The sequence below is a fragment of the Ursus americanus genome, chromosome 33, assembly GCF_024610735.1.
Source record: "Ursus americanus isolate L20-20 chromosome 33, mUrsAme1.1.p, whole genome shotgun sequence".
Lineage (NCBI taxonomy): Eukaryota > Metazoa > Chordata > Mammalia > Carnivora > Ursidae > Ursus > Ursus americanus.
In genome coordinates this window covers 19,151,669-19,171,232 of record NC_142159.1, presented here as the reverse complement: position 1 = coordinate 19,171,232, position 19,564 = coordinate 19,151,669, and the positions used below count along the sequence as shown (strand labels likewise).

The following is a 19,564-nucleotide window of genomic DNA, read 5'->3' as shown; positions in this document are numbered from 1 at the left end:
GCACATGGAAGTGGTAGCTGGGCACCTGGGTGCCTTCCTTCCATGAAAACAGAAAGGTGTTTAATATACTTCATAGTCATTTTAATCAAAAGCAAATCATCTTAATAAAAACACATAACTGGCCTTAAAAATAAATTGTAACAAACTGTGAAAAGAATCCAAATTCATTAGTGTGCTACTTCTCTCTTCATAAATCAGATTTCCTTTAAAAATCCACGCGTCTATACAGAGGTCCTGGCTTGACACGGTTTATAACTTTTCTTTTTTTTTAAAGATTTTATTTATTTATTTGAGAGAGAGCCAAAAGAGCAGGGGGGAGGAGCAGAGGGAGAGGGACAAGCAGATTCCGTGCTGAGCACAGAGTCTGACACCAGGCTTGATCCCACGACCCTGAGATCATGACGTGAGCTGAAATCAAGAATCAGACGCACAGGCGTGGCCTTCTTTTGGACTTGTGTGTGACTGAACCACACTGGCGCCCCTATAGCTTATTTTAAACATGCCGTCTGCTCTTTGGAACCACCACTTATTCTCTTCTTAGTGCTTTATGTTCTCTTTATATTGATTGACTGGTTTATTGTCTGTCTTTCCCCAACAGACCCTGTATCTTGTTCACGCCTGTACTTGCTATAGCTAGGACAGCACTGACCATAAACACTCAACAAATAAAGCCATGAAAATAAATACAGATGGATGAATGCAATCACTTTTCAAGTTCTGGGAACTTGAGGATACCTTCTGACCACTCCCCACTCTGTAGCTAGTACTTCAGTATATATAAAGGTGTCACCTTAATCAGATTCTATATTCCCTCTTCAGCTGAATACTATATGGGATACAATCTGAACAGAAACTACGAAAGGTAAGTATTACCATCTCCACTCTAAAGGTAAGGCAAATTAGATGTTAAATAACCCATTTGGGTCACCAGTTACGAAGCAACAGAGATCTGATGCAAACCTGTGTTTGCCTGGCACAAAAACCAAGCTCTTAATGGTGTTACCAACCAGCCTCCCTCTCTCTCCCAACACATTCCTTCCATCACTTTAGGTGGGGAGGCCCTCATTATAAGCAGTACCTTTAATTATTAGACAAGCAGTTTTTCCTCCCCAACCCTCTACAATACTTAGGTTATATCATCAGATCTTCCTACTAAGTGAACAGAGAACTCTCTGGGATATTCACCATATTCAGAATATTCCTTTTCCTTTTTTTTTTTTTAAGATTTTTATTATTATTATTTTTAAGTAATCTCCATACCCAATATGGGACTCGAACTTACAATCCCAAGATCAAGAGCTGTGTGCCCTACTGACCGAGCCAGCCAAGTGCCACCCCTAGAATATTTCTTAAAGTTGACAAGTAGGTCTTAAGTAAGAAATGAGTGATACATCCACAAATTTATATGAGAATGTTAACTGCAACTATGTTCAAAATGGAAATAACCCAAGTATCCATCAACAGGAGGATGAGTTAAAAAAAATAGTAGTATATTCACATTATGGAAAATTCACAGCAATGAGAAGGAATAAACCACTGATAAATGCAACCACACGGATGAATCTGAAAGAAACCAAGATGAATCTCAAATCACTTAGAAGTCAGAAGGTGATTTGTGGAGAGTGGTATTGACAGGAAAGGGCATGAGGGAACTTTCTGAGGTTATAGAAGTATTTTGTATCTTGACCTGGGTGATAATCACATGGCTGTATACATACTTTTTTTTTTCCCAATGAGTTTTATTTATGTATTCTTTTTTTTTTTTTTTTTTTTTTAAGAGAGCACACATGTGTTGGGGGGAGAGGGGCAGAGGGGAAGGGAGAGAGAGAATCTTAAGCAGGCTCCACGTCCAGCAAAGAGCCCGATGTGGGACTTGATCTTACAATCCTGACAGCATGACCTGAACTGAAATCAAGAGTCAGATATTTAACCAACTGAGCCACCCAGGCGCCCCTACATACTTTTTTTTTTTTTTTTTAAGATTTATTTATTTGAGAAAGAGCGGTGGGGGCAGAGGGAGAGAGAGAATCTCAAGCAGACTCCATGCTGAGCGCAGAGCCTGACGCAGGGCTCGATCCTAGGATTCTGAGATCACAACCTGGGCTGAAACCAAGAGCCGGATGTTCAACCGACTGCACCACCCAGGCGCCCCTCTATACATACTTTTACAGGTCTGAGTTGTGTACTTAAGATATGTGCATTTTACTATATGTAATTAGGTCTTTAAAAAGTATTGTTAAGAAAAAAAGAATAGCCAACATCTGAGCTGATAGTGAACTATCAATCATGTTTATACCACTGTTGCATGGCATCGCCCACTGCTTTAACCAGTAAACAGGCCACCAATCCACTGCCAGAAAATTCATTATGTGAGGTCTTTAAGAACATAGTCCTCAAATAAAATGCAATCATGCTATAACTCACACATGTAAATCAAACGAACAGCAAGGAACATTTTAAGATGGGACAAGGGATTTCGAAACCTTACTAAAATGGGAAGAAGGTAAAAAAGGAACACAGCACAAAAGCCAACAAATCAAATATAAAATCCATAGCCCATAACCACTTCCAGAGAGAATTATGGAATAGAGGAAATTATCAGGGGCACCGCTTGTGTGAAAAGTAGGATTCATTAAAGCAACAGTCCAGGAGTTCATTTCCCAAAGAGATGAGGCAGCCTCTAAGCTTTGAAAGGATAAGGTAGTCACCAAGGATTTAAGTTGATATTTCAAGTTAATAAATGACCCATCCCAACCCTTGCCCACCAAGAAAGGCCACCCCGTAGATCCTTTACAAAATCTTCTCGAAGTTACAAGGGCTGGAAAACTTGGGAAACCAGACCAATCCTGACTGTACAGAGAATAAACATTCAAACAATATGCACTGGGCAGGAGCTGGTACAAGGCACTGCTAAGCATCCTGAAAACCAACAGTGTCATCCATGGGGCACGAGTCAGGAATGACTCTAGGATAGTATCTTTTGTGTTCCCCCCACACAAGATTAGCCTTCTGCAATTTCATTCAAGACACAAAGTAAAATCAATAAATCTACATAGCAATGGAGATACACAGAGATAAGGCATCATGCAAAATGAAGTTTACTGTGCTCAAAACACATCAAGTGCTGTTGGGGGGAGGGGAAGTTATGTGGATACTTGAGAAAACCGGAAACACTAGATGGTCTGAGAGTTTTACTGCACAGGAAACCCAAGAGCAACCAAAAACTGCTTCTCAAGGTGGTAGGCAGACAGGATAACAGTGCTGATATGAAAGTCCAGAATTCTTTTCTTTTTTAAAGATTTTATTTATTTATTTGACCGGGGGGGGGGGGCAGGGAGAGGGAGAAGCATGCTCCCTCCTGAGCAGAGCCCAACACAGGGCTCGATCCCAGGACCCTGAAATCATGACCTGAGTTTAAAACAGATGGTCAACCATATGAGCTACCCAGGTGCCCCCGAAAGCCCAGAATTCTAAAGAAAGTCACTGCTTATGCTCAGTGACACACTCAGACCTCTATCTAAAATAAGAAAAGGTTTATAGGGTTTTAAGAAAGGACAGAAAAGGCTCATGAGTTGGACCAAGTAGATAAAGGATATAGAATTTTCAACACGGACAGATTTTAATACGTTTTGGTAATCAAGACATTTAATAACCAAGAAAAGATCTACTAAAGTATGAACTTTAGTTAATAATAATGTATCAGTATTGGTTCATTCATTGTCATAAATGTACTATACTAATGCAAGATGTTAATAGGCAAAACTGGGTGTGGGTATATGGGAACTCTGTTCTATTCTAAAATAAAGTCTATTTAAAAAGTTTTAAAAAATAGGTAATGTGAAATAAATTATAGAAAAAATAATACTACTCATAGCATGGTAGCGCAGAAAGAACACAGACTTTAGAGACAAAATCTTGGGTTTCAATCACTGCTCCATCATTTATTGGCTGTGTGATCTTAGGTAAATTACTAGGTGATTTTCTTTTTTTTTTTTTTTAAAGATTTTATTTATTTATTCGACAGAGAGAGACAGCCAGCGAGAGAGGGAACACAAGCAGGGGGAGTGGGAGAGGAAGAAGCAGGCTCATAGCGGAAGAGCCTGATGTGGGACTCGATCCCGGAACGCCAGGATCACGCCCTGAGCCGAAGGCAGACGATTAACCGCTGTGCCACCCAGGCGCCCCACTAGGTGATTTTCTAAGCTTCAGTTTCCTCATCTGTAAAATGGGGATAATAGCAGTGCCAATATAATTGGCTTGCTTTGAAGGTTAGATAGTATGTTTAAAGAATCTGAGACCACCAACATTCCACCCCCAAAACCCTCTCAAGGGTGTCCATACACGTTTCCTCAGACAGCAGGCCACTAACTAGGGTAAAAGGAAGCTCTTTCTACAAAGAAGCAGTTAAGAGAGCACAGAGCAGCCATCCTTCCTAACAACAGTTAGGGAGTGCAGCACATTACACACTCACCTAACAGACTGTGGTAACAAAGTGAGGTCACAGACAAGAAAGCCAAAAGATAACACAGGGATCCAGGATTTCCAAATTTAGCTAGGTTTAGAATCAACTGGGACATTTTCTGTTTTGTTTTGTTTTTAAAGATCCACCACTCTAACCCCAACCCCTTGAGATAAGGTGAGTCTGGTATGAGGTTGAGCAATCTATTATTTTTAGTATTTTTAGGTGACTTGGATAAAAGTGATCTGCTATGGGATTTTTACAAACAGTGATCCTGTCTCTTCCTCTTTCACAGAGAAGGAAATCGAAGCCCAGGGAATGCAGAAGTGATTAAGGATTAACTTCAGAGGCAAGCAGCTCAGGAGTCGCCAGGCCAAGACCAGAACACATGGCTCATGGCTCGGCTGTGTATCCCTGTCCTGAGTGTTTTCTAAAACAAAGGTCCTGAACTGTAAGCCATCACTTGGAATTGCACGTGTGACTGACAGGGAAGAAAATGAAAAGCAAAAGGATTTACTGGGCAAGAAGATTCTATTGGGAGAACATAGTGCAAAAGTTAACTGTTCTCTGGGACTGGTTAACAGAGATGACAGGCCGAGCTTTAAATCTTCCCCTAACACGTGCCGACTCTCCTACCTGTGGAAAATTCTAACACTGAAATTTGCGCCCCCCCCTTAAACATTTTTTTTTTTTTTAAAGATTATTTATTTATTTGACAGAGAGACAGCCAGCGAGAGAGGGAACACAGCAGGGGGAGTGGGAGAGGGAGAAGCAGGCTCCTAGCGGAGGAGCCTGATGTGGGGCTCGATCCCAGAACGCCGGGATCACGCCCTGAGCCGAAGGCAGACGCTTAACGACTGTGCCACCCAGGCGCCCCTAAACATTTTTAAAAGATTTATTTATTTGACAGAGAAAGAGAACACAAGCAGGGCGAGCGGCAGGGAGAGGGAGAAGCTGGCTCCCTGCTGAGCAAAGAGCTGGATTCGGGGCTCGATCCCAGGACCCTGGGATCATGACCCAAGCCAAAGGCAGATGCTCAACCGACTGAGCCACCCAGGTGCCCCTGAAATTTGTTCCCCTTTTGTAAATGGGTGTGGGTTAATGTTTAAGAAGTTCTGAAAATCAGAACACTCCAATTTTAAGTGTAAAAATGTATGCTCGAGAATCTCAACTGTGATTTGAAGTAACCAAAAAAGGCTGTGACTGATGATGTCATTATATATTAAACAGATGCCAAAATTAGCCTCAGTCTGACTAAAGGGTATTTTAGAAACAGCGGTTTAAACATTAGTCTTTTGAAGAACCTATCCCAAGAACTGTGCAGTTGCTTTGGGAATGGAACACAGGCTGATTAAGAATTAAGGTGTTCCCTTAGTACAACACCAGAAGTGGAACATTCAACTTCCTCGAACCGTCTGGCAAAGACTACAATGTAGACAATTGTACATTCATAATCACCCTCCAGGATTTCCAAAAGCTTCTGTTCTGTCCCACATTCAGTTATTTTATCCGAGTGATAAAGCAATCAGTAAGAACTTCCACCAGTTCCCACATCTATCCATCCGCCAGCATCTGTAATCACATAACGCTTCCTGTTCCTTTGGATAAATAGTCAATGCTCCCATCCAAGGCCAACCCCTCTGCCTTTCTCACCACCGGGAGGACACAGCTCTCACAAGCCTTCCTCTCCACCCACACCCATTCCTCCCTCTAGATAATTCCCATCAGCATGAAGATGCTATACAATCTGTCATCTTAAAAAAAAAAAAAATCTCTCAATTCTACATTCCCCTCCACTTAGCATCTCATTTCTCTGCTCTCTTTTACAGCAAAATTTCAAAAACTGGAATGCACTGTTTATGCTTCCTGTCTTCCGCTCCTCTCTTCCCATTGTCTTGAAACCTTTCCAAATACACTTTCATCCTTATCGATAGCTCATCGAAAATACTCTTTATTGACTTTAAAGGCAATTCTTATTGAAAATACTCTTTACTAAATTTAAAGACAATTCTAAGTCCTCAAATGACCTGACCTCTTCACCGTGCAGGACCCAGCTGATTATCTCCTCTCTCCTGGAAACACTTCCATGTATGGTGGCTTCCAAGATGCCACATTCTCCTGGTTTTTCCCCACCTCCTCGGGTGCTCCTTTTCTGCTTTTTTTGCTGTTTTCCCCTTTCCTTCCTGACCTCCACATACTGCTATGTCCCAGACTTACCCTCCTCTACTATCTTCACTCACTCCCCTGGCCAGCTCACCCAGACTTGTGGCTTTAAATCCATCCATATGCTAATAACTTCCATTGGGCTATCCAGACAAATGTCTCCAGCCTGTATGTCTCCCAAAACTTCAGACACATCTCCACCTGGATGTTCAAATAACGTGTTTCAAACTGAATTTCTCACGTCTCCTGTACTTTGCCAACCTTGTCCACCCACAGTCTTGCCCACCTCAGTTAATGGCAACGCCATTCCTTCAAATGCCCAGGCTAAAAATCCTTAGGGTTGTCCTTGGCTCCTGTCTTTCATACTCCACATCCAAACTATGGGTGAATTCTGTTGGCTCTGTCCAATCCATCCAGTTCTTAACTTCCTGCCAACACCCTAGTCCACGTCACCATCATTTCTCACCTAGATTATTGCTACCACTTCTTAGCTGGCCTCCTCATTGCCACACTTTTCCTCTTACACAGTCTTTTCAGAACCCTAAATGACCAGTCACTTCACTCAAAAAAATGTGAAAAAGTCCCTACAACAGCCAGGAAGCCTTACACGTATGACACATTTCCCTCATTATTTGCCCAACCCCCCGTCCTAGTACACATTCCTTTCTTCACCTGTGCTAGTCACACTGATTCCTCACTATCCCTGGACACTACCACCTCTGGACCTTTGCACTGGCTATTCTCTCTGTAATGTTGTTTCCTTAGATATCCATTTGGTTCACTTCTTTTACCCAATGAAGTCTTTGTTCTAATGTTGCCTCCTTGGGAAGGTCTACCCTGGTCACCCCAGCTTAGTCCCCCTATCCCTGACCCCCTACCATGCTATCATTTCACTTCAGTAGCTTAATCATCTTCTAACATACTGTATTACATTGCCATTTACTTACTATTTTTAAAAACGATTTTATTTATTTGAGAGAGAGAGAGAGAATGCACGCAAGCATAAGCGGGGGGGGGGGGCAGTGGGAGAAGGACAAGCAGCATCCCCACTGAGCGCAAAGCCCAACATGGGGCTCAATCCCAGGACCCGAAGATCAATACCCGAACCAAAGTCAGACACTGAACTGACTGAGCTGCCTAGGTGCCCAACCTTATCTGTCATTTTAAATATCTATCTTCCCTCATTTGTATTTGATCTCCATTAGAAATGGGGTTTTGGGGGCGCCTGGGTGGCACAGCGGTTAAGCGTCCGCCTTCGGCTCAGGGCGTGATCCCGGCGTTGTGGGATCGAGCCCCACGTCAGGCTCCTCCGCTATGAGCCTGCTTCTTCCTCTCCCACTCCCACTGCTTGTGTTCCTTCTCTCGCTGGCTGTCTCTATCTCTGTCTAATAAATAAATAAAATCTTAAAAAAAAAAAAAAAAGAAATGGGGTTTTGCCTGTTTTATTCACTCATGTATCCCCAGCATCTGAAACAATACCAGACACAGAGCAGGAAATCCATAAGTATTTGCTGCCAGAACAAATGAAGGATGAGAGTACAATTAACCAAACAAAAGGAAGGACTATGGCGTCATTTAAGGGAAGGCAGGCACTCTATTTTAAATGTCAAACTCTCACAACAATTAATTATGGGATACCACCACTTAAATGTGTAAAGAAATCAAAACTTAAACTTCTTCCAAATATTTACTCTCCATTTTAGTAAATGGGCCCACTATCTACCTAGCTGCCAAACCTGAAACCTAAATCAGCCTTGACTGACCCTCTTACCCTCCCATAGCCAATCCATTAAGAAGTTCTGTCGATTTTATCATAAAATTTCAGCTCAAATTCATCCACTTCCCTTTCTTTCCACCACTAGGACTCTAGTCCAAGTCATCACCTCCTCTCACCTATACCACTGTGATGGCCTCCTAGTTGGTCTCTCTGCACTGTTCTCATGACTTCTTCGATCCATTTCCTAAACAGCAGCAAAAGTGTTCTTTAAAATGTAAATTGGATCATAATATTCCTCTGCTTAAAATTTCAAAATCTCCCAGACCTTGGGGTATGAATGATTTGGCTCCTGTCTACATCTCAACTGCATCTCCGCCACTCTACTCCCTGTTCATCATGCTACACCCACAAAGGTCTGCCTTCAGGTCCTCCAACATGTCCTGTTCTTTGCTCTCCCAGGGTCTTTGCACATGCTGGTCTCACTCTCTCCATTCTTCATTCTTCAAATCTCAGCAAAGAATGTTGCCTCCTGTTTAAAGTAGCTCTGCCCCTCTTATTCTATCTCACTACTTATCTTCTTCATGCTTTCTATTTGTTTTTGGTTCTCCCCCAATACAATGTAAGCGTCATGAGAGGAGGGGCGCAGTACAGCTGTAAAGGGAGGAGGAGGTACCTCACTGGAATGTCTGAGAAGTACCAGCTGTAGGTAGGTAGGTGTAGATGTACGTAGGTCTCACTCAGCTGTTGTGTTGTGGGCTTTTTTTTTTTTCTTTTTTTGGATTTTATTTATTTATTTGAGAGAGACAGAGATAGCAAAAGCGGGGAGGAGAGGGAGAAGCAGGCTCCCCGCTGACCAGGGAGTCCGACCTGGGGCTCCATCCCAGGACCTTGGGATCATGACCTGAGCCAAAGGCAGACGCTTAACTGACTGAGCCATCCAGGCGCCCCTGTTTGTTTTTATTTGTTTTTTAAGTAGGCTCCACACCCAGTGTGGGGTAGAACTCACAACCCTGAGATCAAGAGTCACGTGTTCTACAACTGAGCCAGCCAGGCATCCCGAGGTCTCACTCAGCCATAAGAGCTGTCATTCTAATGCTTGTCACTACCACACTCCCTCCAGAATGGAGCACTTCTATCATTTCAAAAGGAACTAACAACAAGGTTTCAGGGGCAAGTCACATTAATTCCAATGGCTACGGACTGAATTGTGTCCTATCAAAATTTGTATGTTGAAACCCTAACACCAATGTGATGGCCTTTGGAGATGGAACCTTTGGGAGATAATCAGGTTTAATGAAGTTATAAGGTTGAGCCTTTTATAATGGGACTAGTGCTCTTATGAAAAGAGGATGAGACACCAGAACTCTCTCTCTACCAGGTGAGGACAGAGCAAGAAGGCACCTGTCTGAAAGCCAGGAAGACAGCCCTCACCAGCACCCTGAGCTTGGACTCCCAGCCTCCAGAACTATGAGAAATAAAGTTCTGCTGTTTAAGCCCCTAGTCTACAGTACTTTGTTAGGGCAGCCTGAGCGGGTTAGGACACCACCCAAAATGAGAAGGCTCCAGTCTCATCTGCAGTATCAGCAAATAAACAAGGAAGAAGACCCTCGATGCAGTAGCACTCTCCAGAAACTCTCCACTCAAATGAAACTGCCCCCTCCCGCTCATCTGCTGCTCTTCTCCGCAGCTACACCTCCCAAGACTGAACCCACTTCAGGCTATTGTTTCGACTACTCACTGCTTACGAATGTTCACATGGGAGAAAACTTCACAGCTGACACCAAAGGGTGGCAGGCACCCTCCCTTCAGCCACCTTCCAACCTCCCCACCTCCCCACCTCCGTGCACTAAAATGGGTGAGTCAGGCATACCAAGGCATATCAATAACTGTGTTTTGTTCAGAAAGACTCACTGATGCTTCAGTTAGGAAGTAATTTTGGTTGGGCCTCATGACAGCAGACAGAAACATTTCCTCAGGCAATCTTCCCATGGGATTTCTGCCTGAAGGAGAATCTCATAGGATTCTTCATTAAAAACTAGTGCTTGTTTGTTTGTTTAAAAAGTAGACATTTCAAATAGCTGTTTTTCCCCCTTTAAAACTAGGCTTTAATTGTAGATTAGAGTGAAGTGACCAGCAGATTCTTTGAGACACTCTATTAGAAAATTAAACCTTCAGGAGTTTCTATGTTTTATAAAAGGCAACAGTCTAACGTTGTATTTTTATTTTTTATTTTATTTTTTTGAAAGATTTTTATTTGAGAGAGAGAACGTGCATGCATGTGCACAAGAGTAGGGGAGAGGGAATGGGAGAGACAATCTCAAGCAGATTCCCATCACTGAGCATGAAGCCTGATACGGGGGCTCAATCTCATGACCCTGAGATCATGACCTGAGCCATAACCAAGAGCTGGATGCTTAACCAACAGAGCCACCCGGGCGCCCCTAACACTGTATTCTGAAAGTCAGTTATTTCTCTGATACGTCTACCTTGGGGATTTCAAAACATAGTCTTAGTGGTTTTTAAAAAAAGTCCCAGGTCTACCTTACGGGGAGAAATAAGGAAAAATAAGCACAGTAGTTAGCAATAGGCTATGAAGGTCCCACAGCCCAGAGCTCTACTTCTAGAAGAAAGAGCAGCACCCATGTCAAATTATCAAAGGCATAAAGCTTGGTTACAAAACAGAGAAAGATGGTATTAGTATTTTGTGATTGGACTAATCAAAGCTGCTCTGAAATGGGATCTGGACACCCAGTACAGTGGCAACAGGATAATTAAGCTGAAGAAGACTTCTATATTTTAGAATCTCTGATTCCAAATATTAATCAATATTGCACAAAGTACAACAGGGGACAAAGGGCTAGAAAAGAAAACTCTCCAAAGTACACAATTCCGAGGGCCCTAAAATAGTACCAACTTTCAAAATTTTTAAAAGATGAACACTTGGTCATCTTTCTAATGATTTTAATAAAGAATGATTTTAATAAAGAAAATAATTAATAAATAAACACTTACTGTTTTCACTTTCAAACCCCAATCCCACCTGTGAGTACCCGCTGTCAGTAGGTTCCTGCCTCCTATGTTTGCCAATTGCAGGGGAAGGAACAGGAACTTACAGTTTTGGGGGAGCAAAATGTAGCTTCATCTCATGAAAAGGTTTTAAGTCCCTGACCTAGACATTCATAGAAGTCATTACAGAAAAAAAGTGAAGCATAAACTAGCCTTCCCAACCCACTGGAAAATAGAATCATCTAGTCCTACTCCATATTTGTCCCAGAGAGATGCAGTCACCTGTTCATAGATACATGGAGAATTGGCTATTATGCCAGGAAACGAAACTCAGGTCTCTTCACTCTTAGACCAGGGCCCTTTCTACTGTACCAAGTCGCTTCCTATCAATCAAAGTAGTAAATCAAGACCTAAATGAGTAAAGAATCTACTCAAGGAAAACCTCAGTCTCCTTAGTCCTAGAGTGAATTCCAACCTTGAAAAGCCAAACGAATGTCTGGGAAAAGCTTGCCAATAAATCTAGCTGAATACTTAATGCTTAGTGGGCTCTATTTCTCCATAACACCAGCTCCTTCAATATTACGGCTATGCCTTTTCAAACTATCCTGCCTCAAGAGTGCAAAAACAAATCCCCCACCCGCCCCAAGAAAGGTTAGGTCAAAAAGGAGAAAACAGTTTCTTTTTGCTAGAATTTTGGCATGGTGGCACTGTGCAGGAATGCACCTACTCGAGAATCTTCCCACACTCCTGAATTGTTAAGAGTAACCAGCAGAGGCATGTTCCATACACTCCCCAAATATCTGAGCTGGCGACAACAAAAGATATTCATTCAGGGATCTTAGCCCTGGGACAACAGCTCCTGTCAGTCAACTATAGTTCTCACGATGCGGTGTTTCTGCTCTTACTTCAACTTCATACCAAAAAGCATATCGCACCAGTGCAAGCACTTGAGAAAACCACACAAATGAATTCACACAGTAGTAGAGGAATTCTGGCAGGGCACCAATACTCAGGATAAAGCTTTTTTTTTTTTTTTTTTAATTTTTATTTCAAAGACCTTATACAAACACATCACTTTTGGCATTTACACAGAAGATCTGACAAAGGGCCTGGGGCCCCAGTACCAGAGACCAATACCAAAACAGCCAGATAGAATTACCATGCGAAGGGAGTTACCTGGTAAGAGGGCAAAGATCAGCATTTTACTTCTTACCTGAAGCCAAAGGTCGGATCCACTCTTTGCTATTTAGGTCAAGTCTCCAGAGGTCATTGAAGGCAGCATTGCAGCTGCTCTGGGTACAGCCTCCAAACACATACATAGACTGATTAGCATCGTAATAGCATGCACCTAGAAAGAAAACAATAAATGCACAGCTGATGTTTAACTCTGAAGCCCCTCTGGCACCATAATTATAGCCCATATCTTTCAAGGATCAATTATTTCACTCGTTCTACAACTCTGTTGCCAGGTACCATCTTTCTATAACCAGCCTCTTATCTTCAGATTGGTTAATATCACATTTCTCTTTTTTTTTTTTTTTTAAGATTTTACTTATTCATTTGACAGAGAGAGCGAGCGAGCGCAAGTAGGGAGTAGTGGCAGAGGGAGAGGGAGAAGCAGGCTCCCCACTGAGCAGGGAGCCCGATGTGGGGTTCGATCCCAGGACCCCGTGATCACGACCTAAGTCAAAGGCAGAAGCTTAACCAACTGAGCCACCCAGGCCCCTTCAAATTACTCTTTAAAATAAGGCCCAGAGAGGGGCACCTGGCCAACTCAGTTGGAGGAGCATGCGACTCTTGATCCCGGGGTCATGAGTTTGGGCCCCACATTAGCTGGTAGCGATTACTAAAAATAAATAAATAAACTTTAAAAAAATAAAAATATAATAAAAGCCCAGAAAACAGCTATGGAAATGTTATTTCTGAGCACACTAAGCAAATTGACAATGTCATCATTAAATAAGACAGTATCACTCCAGCAAGAGCACACAGGAATTCAGATTAAGGGTGCTCAACAAGTAAAATTTCAGTACAGCTGCATAATTAATCTAAATCTGCATCATTATGCTCTAGGGCTAGGCAGAGTCAGTGCTAACGGGTGCACTCGAGTACTCCCACTTCTCTTCTGCAGCCCTGCTCTTACTGTTTCCGCTTTCAAATGAAACCTGAAGCATGTCTTTATATGAAGAACATGACAGAAAACAATTTTAATCAATGCCACGAAGTAACCACACACAAAGATCAAAGTAGCTCAGGGACTGCAGAAGTATTACGGTTGGTCCCAAAGCAACTGAGAGAAAAGCACGGAAGTCTTTAACTCCCTAGGCACATCCCAAAGCCACCAACACAGGCTGACTGGTGCTGAATGGAAAACCAGCACAGTAAGTAACATTTACAAAGCACCAAGGTCTCTGAGAAGAGCCGTTTCAATCAGATGATTATGCACGCCTCACTGATGGGCACCACTCCAAAGCAAAGGGGCGAGGACTGTAAGAAGGGCTGGGCTGTTCCCCCAAAACCAGGAGGACCAGAGCCAGAGTCTAGATGAGAGGCACTGCCACCTTGCTTCGCACTAAAATGCTCATTTAGTCTCTATCCTTTGAAAAAGATGACCCCACGCCTTACAGTCCTGCATTTACCATCTTGGATCTCAGGAAGAGGGCCGAGCAAAACTCTCCTTTCCATTCATTTCATGCATACTGGTGGGGAAAAAAAAGACCTCTCAATGTTTATGTGAAACTAGGCTGGAACAGTTAAGTGTCCCAGACGAGGCAGGGGAAAGGGGAAAAAAACTCGGAGATTCAATCCACTACAGCCTCGTCTCAGTGATCGGCTAGCTTATTTGCAGGTCTAGTGCAATTTAGTACCTGTTTGTAAGAGGCCTTCTGAACTCTGCTACCACTTATTCATGGTCAGAAAAAGGGAAGTGCCTCTGCTATCATTACCTCTGTGACACGCACTAGCTCTGGGAATGACTCCCCCTTTTTTTCTTAACCCAGCCTGCCTCACAGACCCTTTAAGGAATCACTATGCTAGGAAGGCCATGTCAGAAAACTGCAGGAGTTATGAGGTACTACAAGCAGTGTGTCCTGCCACTTACACCTGGTCATCTCAGCCAGTGGAAGGCACAGATCCAAATCATCTGACCTCTGACACTGTGAGATAATGGAGATGCAGACTTTTCAAATTAACAAACACACTACAATGGTATATGAAGATTTAAGTGATCTTACACTTTCCACTTTCTTTGCCTTTAAACTTTTAACTTCAAATCTATACCAGTTTTAAAATCCACATCCCAACAAGAAAGTCCATTAAGAAGTAACCCCTCCCCCCAAAGAAGACGTAAAATCCTATGAAACTCCACTGCTCATATTTCAGATTGTTAAGACCTGCAAATAACAAAGGACAAAGTTTAGCTGACATTAGACAAAGAGCATAACCGCTGGAGCCGCATTTCAATCTCCAGGAAAGGAGCTGAGCTTCAGTATCTCGGTCTTCTCGCATCTGTCTTCAACTAGCCACTCCAACAAATGGGACTGAAATTTTGAACTGAATCAACTGGTGCCAGGCTCGAAAGAACATTCTTTCCCTCTTGGTAACCCATACTTACAGAACAGAAATTAGCAATGTCCTATGGCTTCTGAAGCCTTAATTTGTGTCCATTATAACAATGTTTAATAAGACAAATACATAACTAAGAGAGTCGAGGGCTCAGTTATGTCTCACCATTCTTCAAAGATCAACTCTCGGCAGCTGTTTCCTTCATACAGCAAAAGATCACAGTGCTCTTTATTTTTCAAAGAGGTAGCAAACATTCTTCTTCTCTATTTGGGTTGAAAACCCAGCCAACAGCTGGGCCCCATGGGTCCTTGCCACATGTATTTTAATCCTATACTAAACTAAGGCAATCGGCATTTTCCTGCTTCTCTTTGAGCAAACAAAGGTTTCTGGAAGAGGAAGGCACAGCCCAAACTCTGCAAAACCTAGCAGGACTGAAATGACAAGTTTCACACACACTGTATTCTCAATGCCTATCAGTGAACTAGCAACAAGAGGAAGGGAGTCAATTCAGGCAGCTATGTTTAGAACTCAGATATAATGGAATGAGAAAATAGCCATCAATAATACACTCAAATATTTTTAAGCATCCTACTAAACTTTTGTTTATTGTCTATTTTTATTTAAGACACCTACACGGTGGTATGGGTGGGGGTGGGGAGACCCAACAAGTTCAATGAGCCTCTTAGAAAAAATTAAGAATTTAAGCAAATACCAGTGCTCAAGTAGTCATTTCCCTTTTACCAACGTTCTCCACCCAAACAGCACATTTTCTTTTCAGAACATCTAGACCACTGGAATGTGCGATACAAAAGTTATAGTTCATAGTACAATATGAATATTCTGCTAAGAAATAACATTAAGAATGTTTATTCTAATTGCTCAATCTCTTCAAATCTTCTGAAATGGTTTGATTGCTCCATGCACAACTATTGCAAGACATCTATTTCCAGTTACTATTAATAATCCCTACTCAAAGGCAAGTCAAATGTTCACATTAACACGGCAAGCAAGCAGTTCTTCAGCATCCGAACACTTGCCTAGTGTAGTATAATCCTCTCCAGCGCAAGGTCTTCCAGTTGTTTCATATTTCCCATGATGCCTGGGAGCCACCCAAGAAATGTTCACTGAACTCCAAACTTTGCACATTCAAACGTTAAATTCTCTTTTGTTTTCCACTTGTTTCCAGGGAAAGGTCCTGAGGCATTTATCCCATGCTTAAAGAGACTATGCTGTCATGTGTCTCACGTCTACAAGCCAGGACAGATTTGATAAGGCCTGTAATTACGTAACTATGGAACAAGCGAGGCTGGTTATCCAGTTTGGGCCTGCTAGCTACTGCAGGAGCACTACTAGCATGGGTAGGAAATGACCTGACCCTATTTGCAGCCTGAACCTAAACACTAAAAGCAATGATGCTGGGTACTCTAACAGATCCCTACATCAATCTGAAAAGGGCATTCTCTGTTAGTCAAGGCTTACACGACTGGTCATGCACATACTCGCCAAAAACCTAGGAAAGCTGGCTTCATTTTTGTCCCAGGCTTCTACACAGGAAAGAAGCTGTACTGCTCCATCTTTGTGACACTTAATTTCACAGAATTCAATAGATTTCAACTATGAGCCAAGTGTTGTGAAAGGTGCATGGATGTCTAAGACCTGGAACCTGCTTGTCCTCCAGTAGATTGTGGAGGAGACATCTTCATCACCCTATCACTTTGCAGTTTAAAAAATATTTTTACAAGTGTTTCCTTGATTAAATTTCCTAGCAACCCTGTGGCATAAACAGAATTTGTTTTACATTTTACAGATGAGAAAACTGTGGGTTAGAAGAACCAAGGAGGGGCGCCTGTCTGGCTCAGTCGGTGGAGTGTGTGACTCTTGATCATGAGCTCAAGCCCTATGTTGGGCTGGAGAGATTACTTACAAATAAAAAAAAATTTGTTAAAGGGGTGCCTGGGTGGCTCAGTTGGTTGAACGTCTGCCTTCGGCTCACGTCATGATCCCAGGGCCGTGGGATTAAGCCCCACGTCGGACTCTCTGCTCAGCAGGGAGCCTGCTTCTCCCTCTGCCTGCAGCTCCGCCTGCTTGTGTTCTCTCTCTCTGTCAAATAAAATCTTTTTTAAAAAATTTGTTAAATAAAAATAAAAAAAAGAAGAGCCAAGGAACTTACTTCTCAAGTTTAAAGTTCTTCTTTTGTATACAGCCTCTCTGACAGAGAATTATGGCAACAGACAGATGGTAATAAACAGCACGAGGAAGGCAAGAAGAGTGTTTTAAGGGTGTACAAGCAGAGGAAGAAAAGAGCTTAATCCCCATGGCAGGAAATGTGGGAGGAGTTTATGAAGAACGTGGCTTTTGGCTTTATCTCTGAGGTGGGTGTTACAGGACAGAATATTTTCAATCCATTAACAAGGGACAAACAAGTCTAGGGGCAAACAAGTCCAGGGCCAAAAAAGGAACGGGAGGGAAAGGGAGAAGGCAGTGGGGCATCCAAGCAAGGCCATGAAGGCAGGAAGGGAGTCTCATGTGGGTGGAGCCGAGCTGTGTGAGGATGTGGCAGAGATTCAGGCTGAAGGAGTATGGTGGGGCCCTGAAGGTCAGGGGGAGTGGAAACTTCTGCATGCAGTGTGGAAAGGCTGAGGTTTTTTGGCAGAGGAGCAACAAGACTGGTTTGAGGTTTCAGACTTGCAGCAGTTCCGGACGGGGCTCCTATCATTTTAGGCAGGTCCATTCTCCTTGTGTAGGAGCGTCCCATTTACCGCAGGACAGCGAGCATTCCTGGTCCTTGCCTACTAAAGGCATGCAGTGCTTTCCAGTCAAGCAAATGAGCAATGAACGACCTTACATATTTCCAAATGCCCTAGGAGGTGGCACTGTTCCCAGTTTCGGAGATGGGTGCCAACAGTGTCTAGTGCAGGTTCAGATGAAGACAGAGAAAAAGAAGACCATTTAGAAAAGATTTAGAAAAGATGGAACGATTAGCTCATAAACGTGAGTAATGGGAAAAATAAGGAAAGATATGAGAGAGATTGCAGAGATGGACGGAATCAACAAGATTTCACTTTTGTTGCTGAAGGAAAGAGAAGAACGGAGGATAAATCCAAGAATTCAAGCATGTGTAACTGACAGAATGATAATACCATTAACTACATTATGGAGAGCAGAACATCTGGGGGCAACTACTAAATGCCACTGGTAGCTGGTGACATAGGAAGCATCTGTGTCTCTCTGAGGCAATATGAGCAAAGAGCTGGACATGCAGACCTGGAGCTCAACGTGAGTCAGAAATAAGAAATAAAATTGGGTTCTGGGGAGAAACACACAGTAGGAAGAGGAAGGAGCTAAAGAAAGACACTGAAGGAATTCCTGGTTTTTGACCTATTCTGAAAATGACCATTTCTGTGTAACAGTCCTTTTCCGTCTGCCAGTTAGTATGCAGAGAGAAAGGGAACAATGAGAGATGGGCTGAGAGGAAATGAGACACAGACTCCTTTTTAAAAAATCTATGGCACCTTTCCTTGGCTTTCAAGTGAAAATATGAAAAAAAAATTTAAGGTAAAAACACGTATCGGAACCCACTAACCTCTGAATTTCTGTGAGCTTACTCACTGTACTTTTCCTCTCTATTTCCCCTTCAAATAACTATCTCTATTCTGTGGTGATACTCTTTCCAAAGCTAGTTAATGGAAAAATATTTTTTTCTTCTCTCATTAGAAAGCTGAACTGTTGCTATGACAATTATTCACCTCTGAATACTTGACAGTTTGTTTTCTACTTCACCCAGATTCACTCCATTTCCCTGACCTATGGTTCTAAAACTACTTGTTTAAAAAACCATATGAAAACTGTCTTTAGAAACCCCATCTCCACTTCTTATTCCAAATATCTGCAGGTAACTGAAGTTGACCCCTCTTAATAATAAATACTGGACCTAGCATGGATTCTTCTGTAATTTCATTAAATATTCTTGGCAAGGATTCATTTACAGCCTATACTTCTTTTTTTTTTTTTTTAAAGATTTTATTTATATATTTGACAGAGAGAGACAGCCAGCGAGAGAGGGAACACAGCAGGGGGAGTGGGAGAGGAAGAAGCAGGCTCATAGCAGAGGAGCCTGATGTGGGACTCGATCCCGGCACACCAGGATCACGCCCTGAGCCGAAGGCAGACGCTTTAACGACTGCGCTACCCAGGCGCCCCACAGCCTATACTTCTGAAACATTCCAGACCCTTTCAAAACTACGTCTGAGGTAATAATACTGAGAAGGAGGAGGGAGAGAGGAGCAGGAGAAGGAGGAGGAGGGGGAGGAGGAAGATGAGGTGGTGGTAGTGTGGTAATAGCAGTACTAATAGTACAGGCAGTACTAGTCGCTAGGTTTGGAGTATTTTCCAGTAGTTGCTGTTAAGGGCCCTTTTCACTGTGTTGTTTGCACTAATGGTGCAAAAGCAATGCTGGGTAAAACTGCTGCGGCCTATGCAAGCCTCAAGGCAGGGGTATTAAAGTAAACAAAACCAGTTCTGACTTTGCAGACCCCTGAAAGGGTCTCACAGATGCCCTCCTCCCCAGAAGTCCAGGAATCACACTTTGAGATCTACTGTCTTAGGGGGTTTATGACAGGACAAGTAAAAATAGCTCCTCTAGAGAACTGAAAACA

The 19,564-nt window shown here is 42.7% G+C and overlaps 1 protein-coding gene across 2 annotated transcripts in view; it reads right to left on the bottom strand.

Annotated features, from left to right (window-relative positions):
- The window catches only part of FBXO42 (F-box protein 42), a 92,246-nt gene that overhangs the window by 20,312 nt on the left and 52,370 nt on the right, over window positions 1–19,564 (bottom strand). For both annotated transcript variants that reach the window (XM_045804285.2, XM_045804287.2), the window contains exon 4: window positions 12,559–12,693. In XM_045804285.2, coding sequence (XP_045660241.2) covers window positions 12,559–12,693 — 135 coding nt within the window. The remainder of the gene's footprint in view (window positions 1–12,558; window positions 12,694–19,564) is intronic.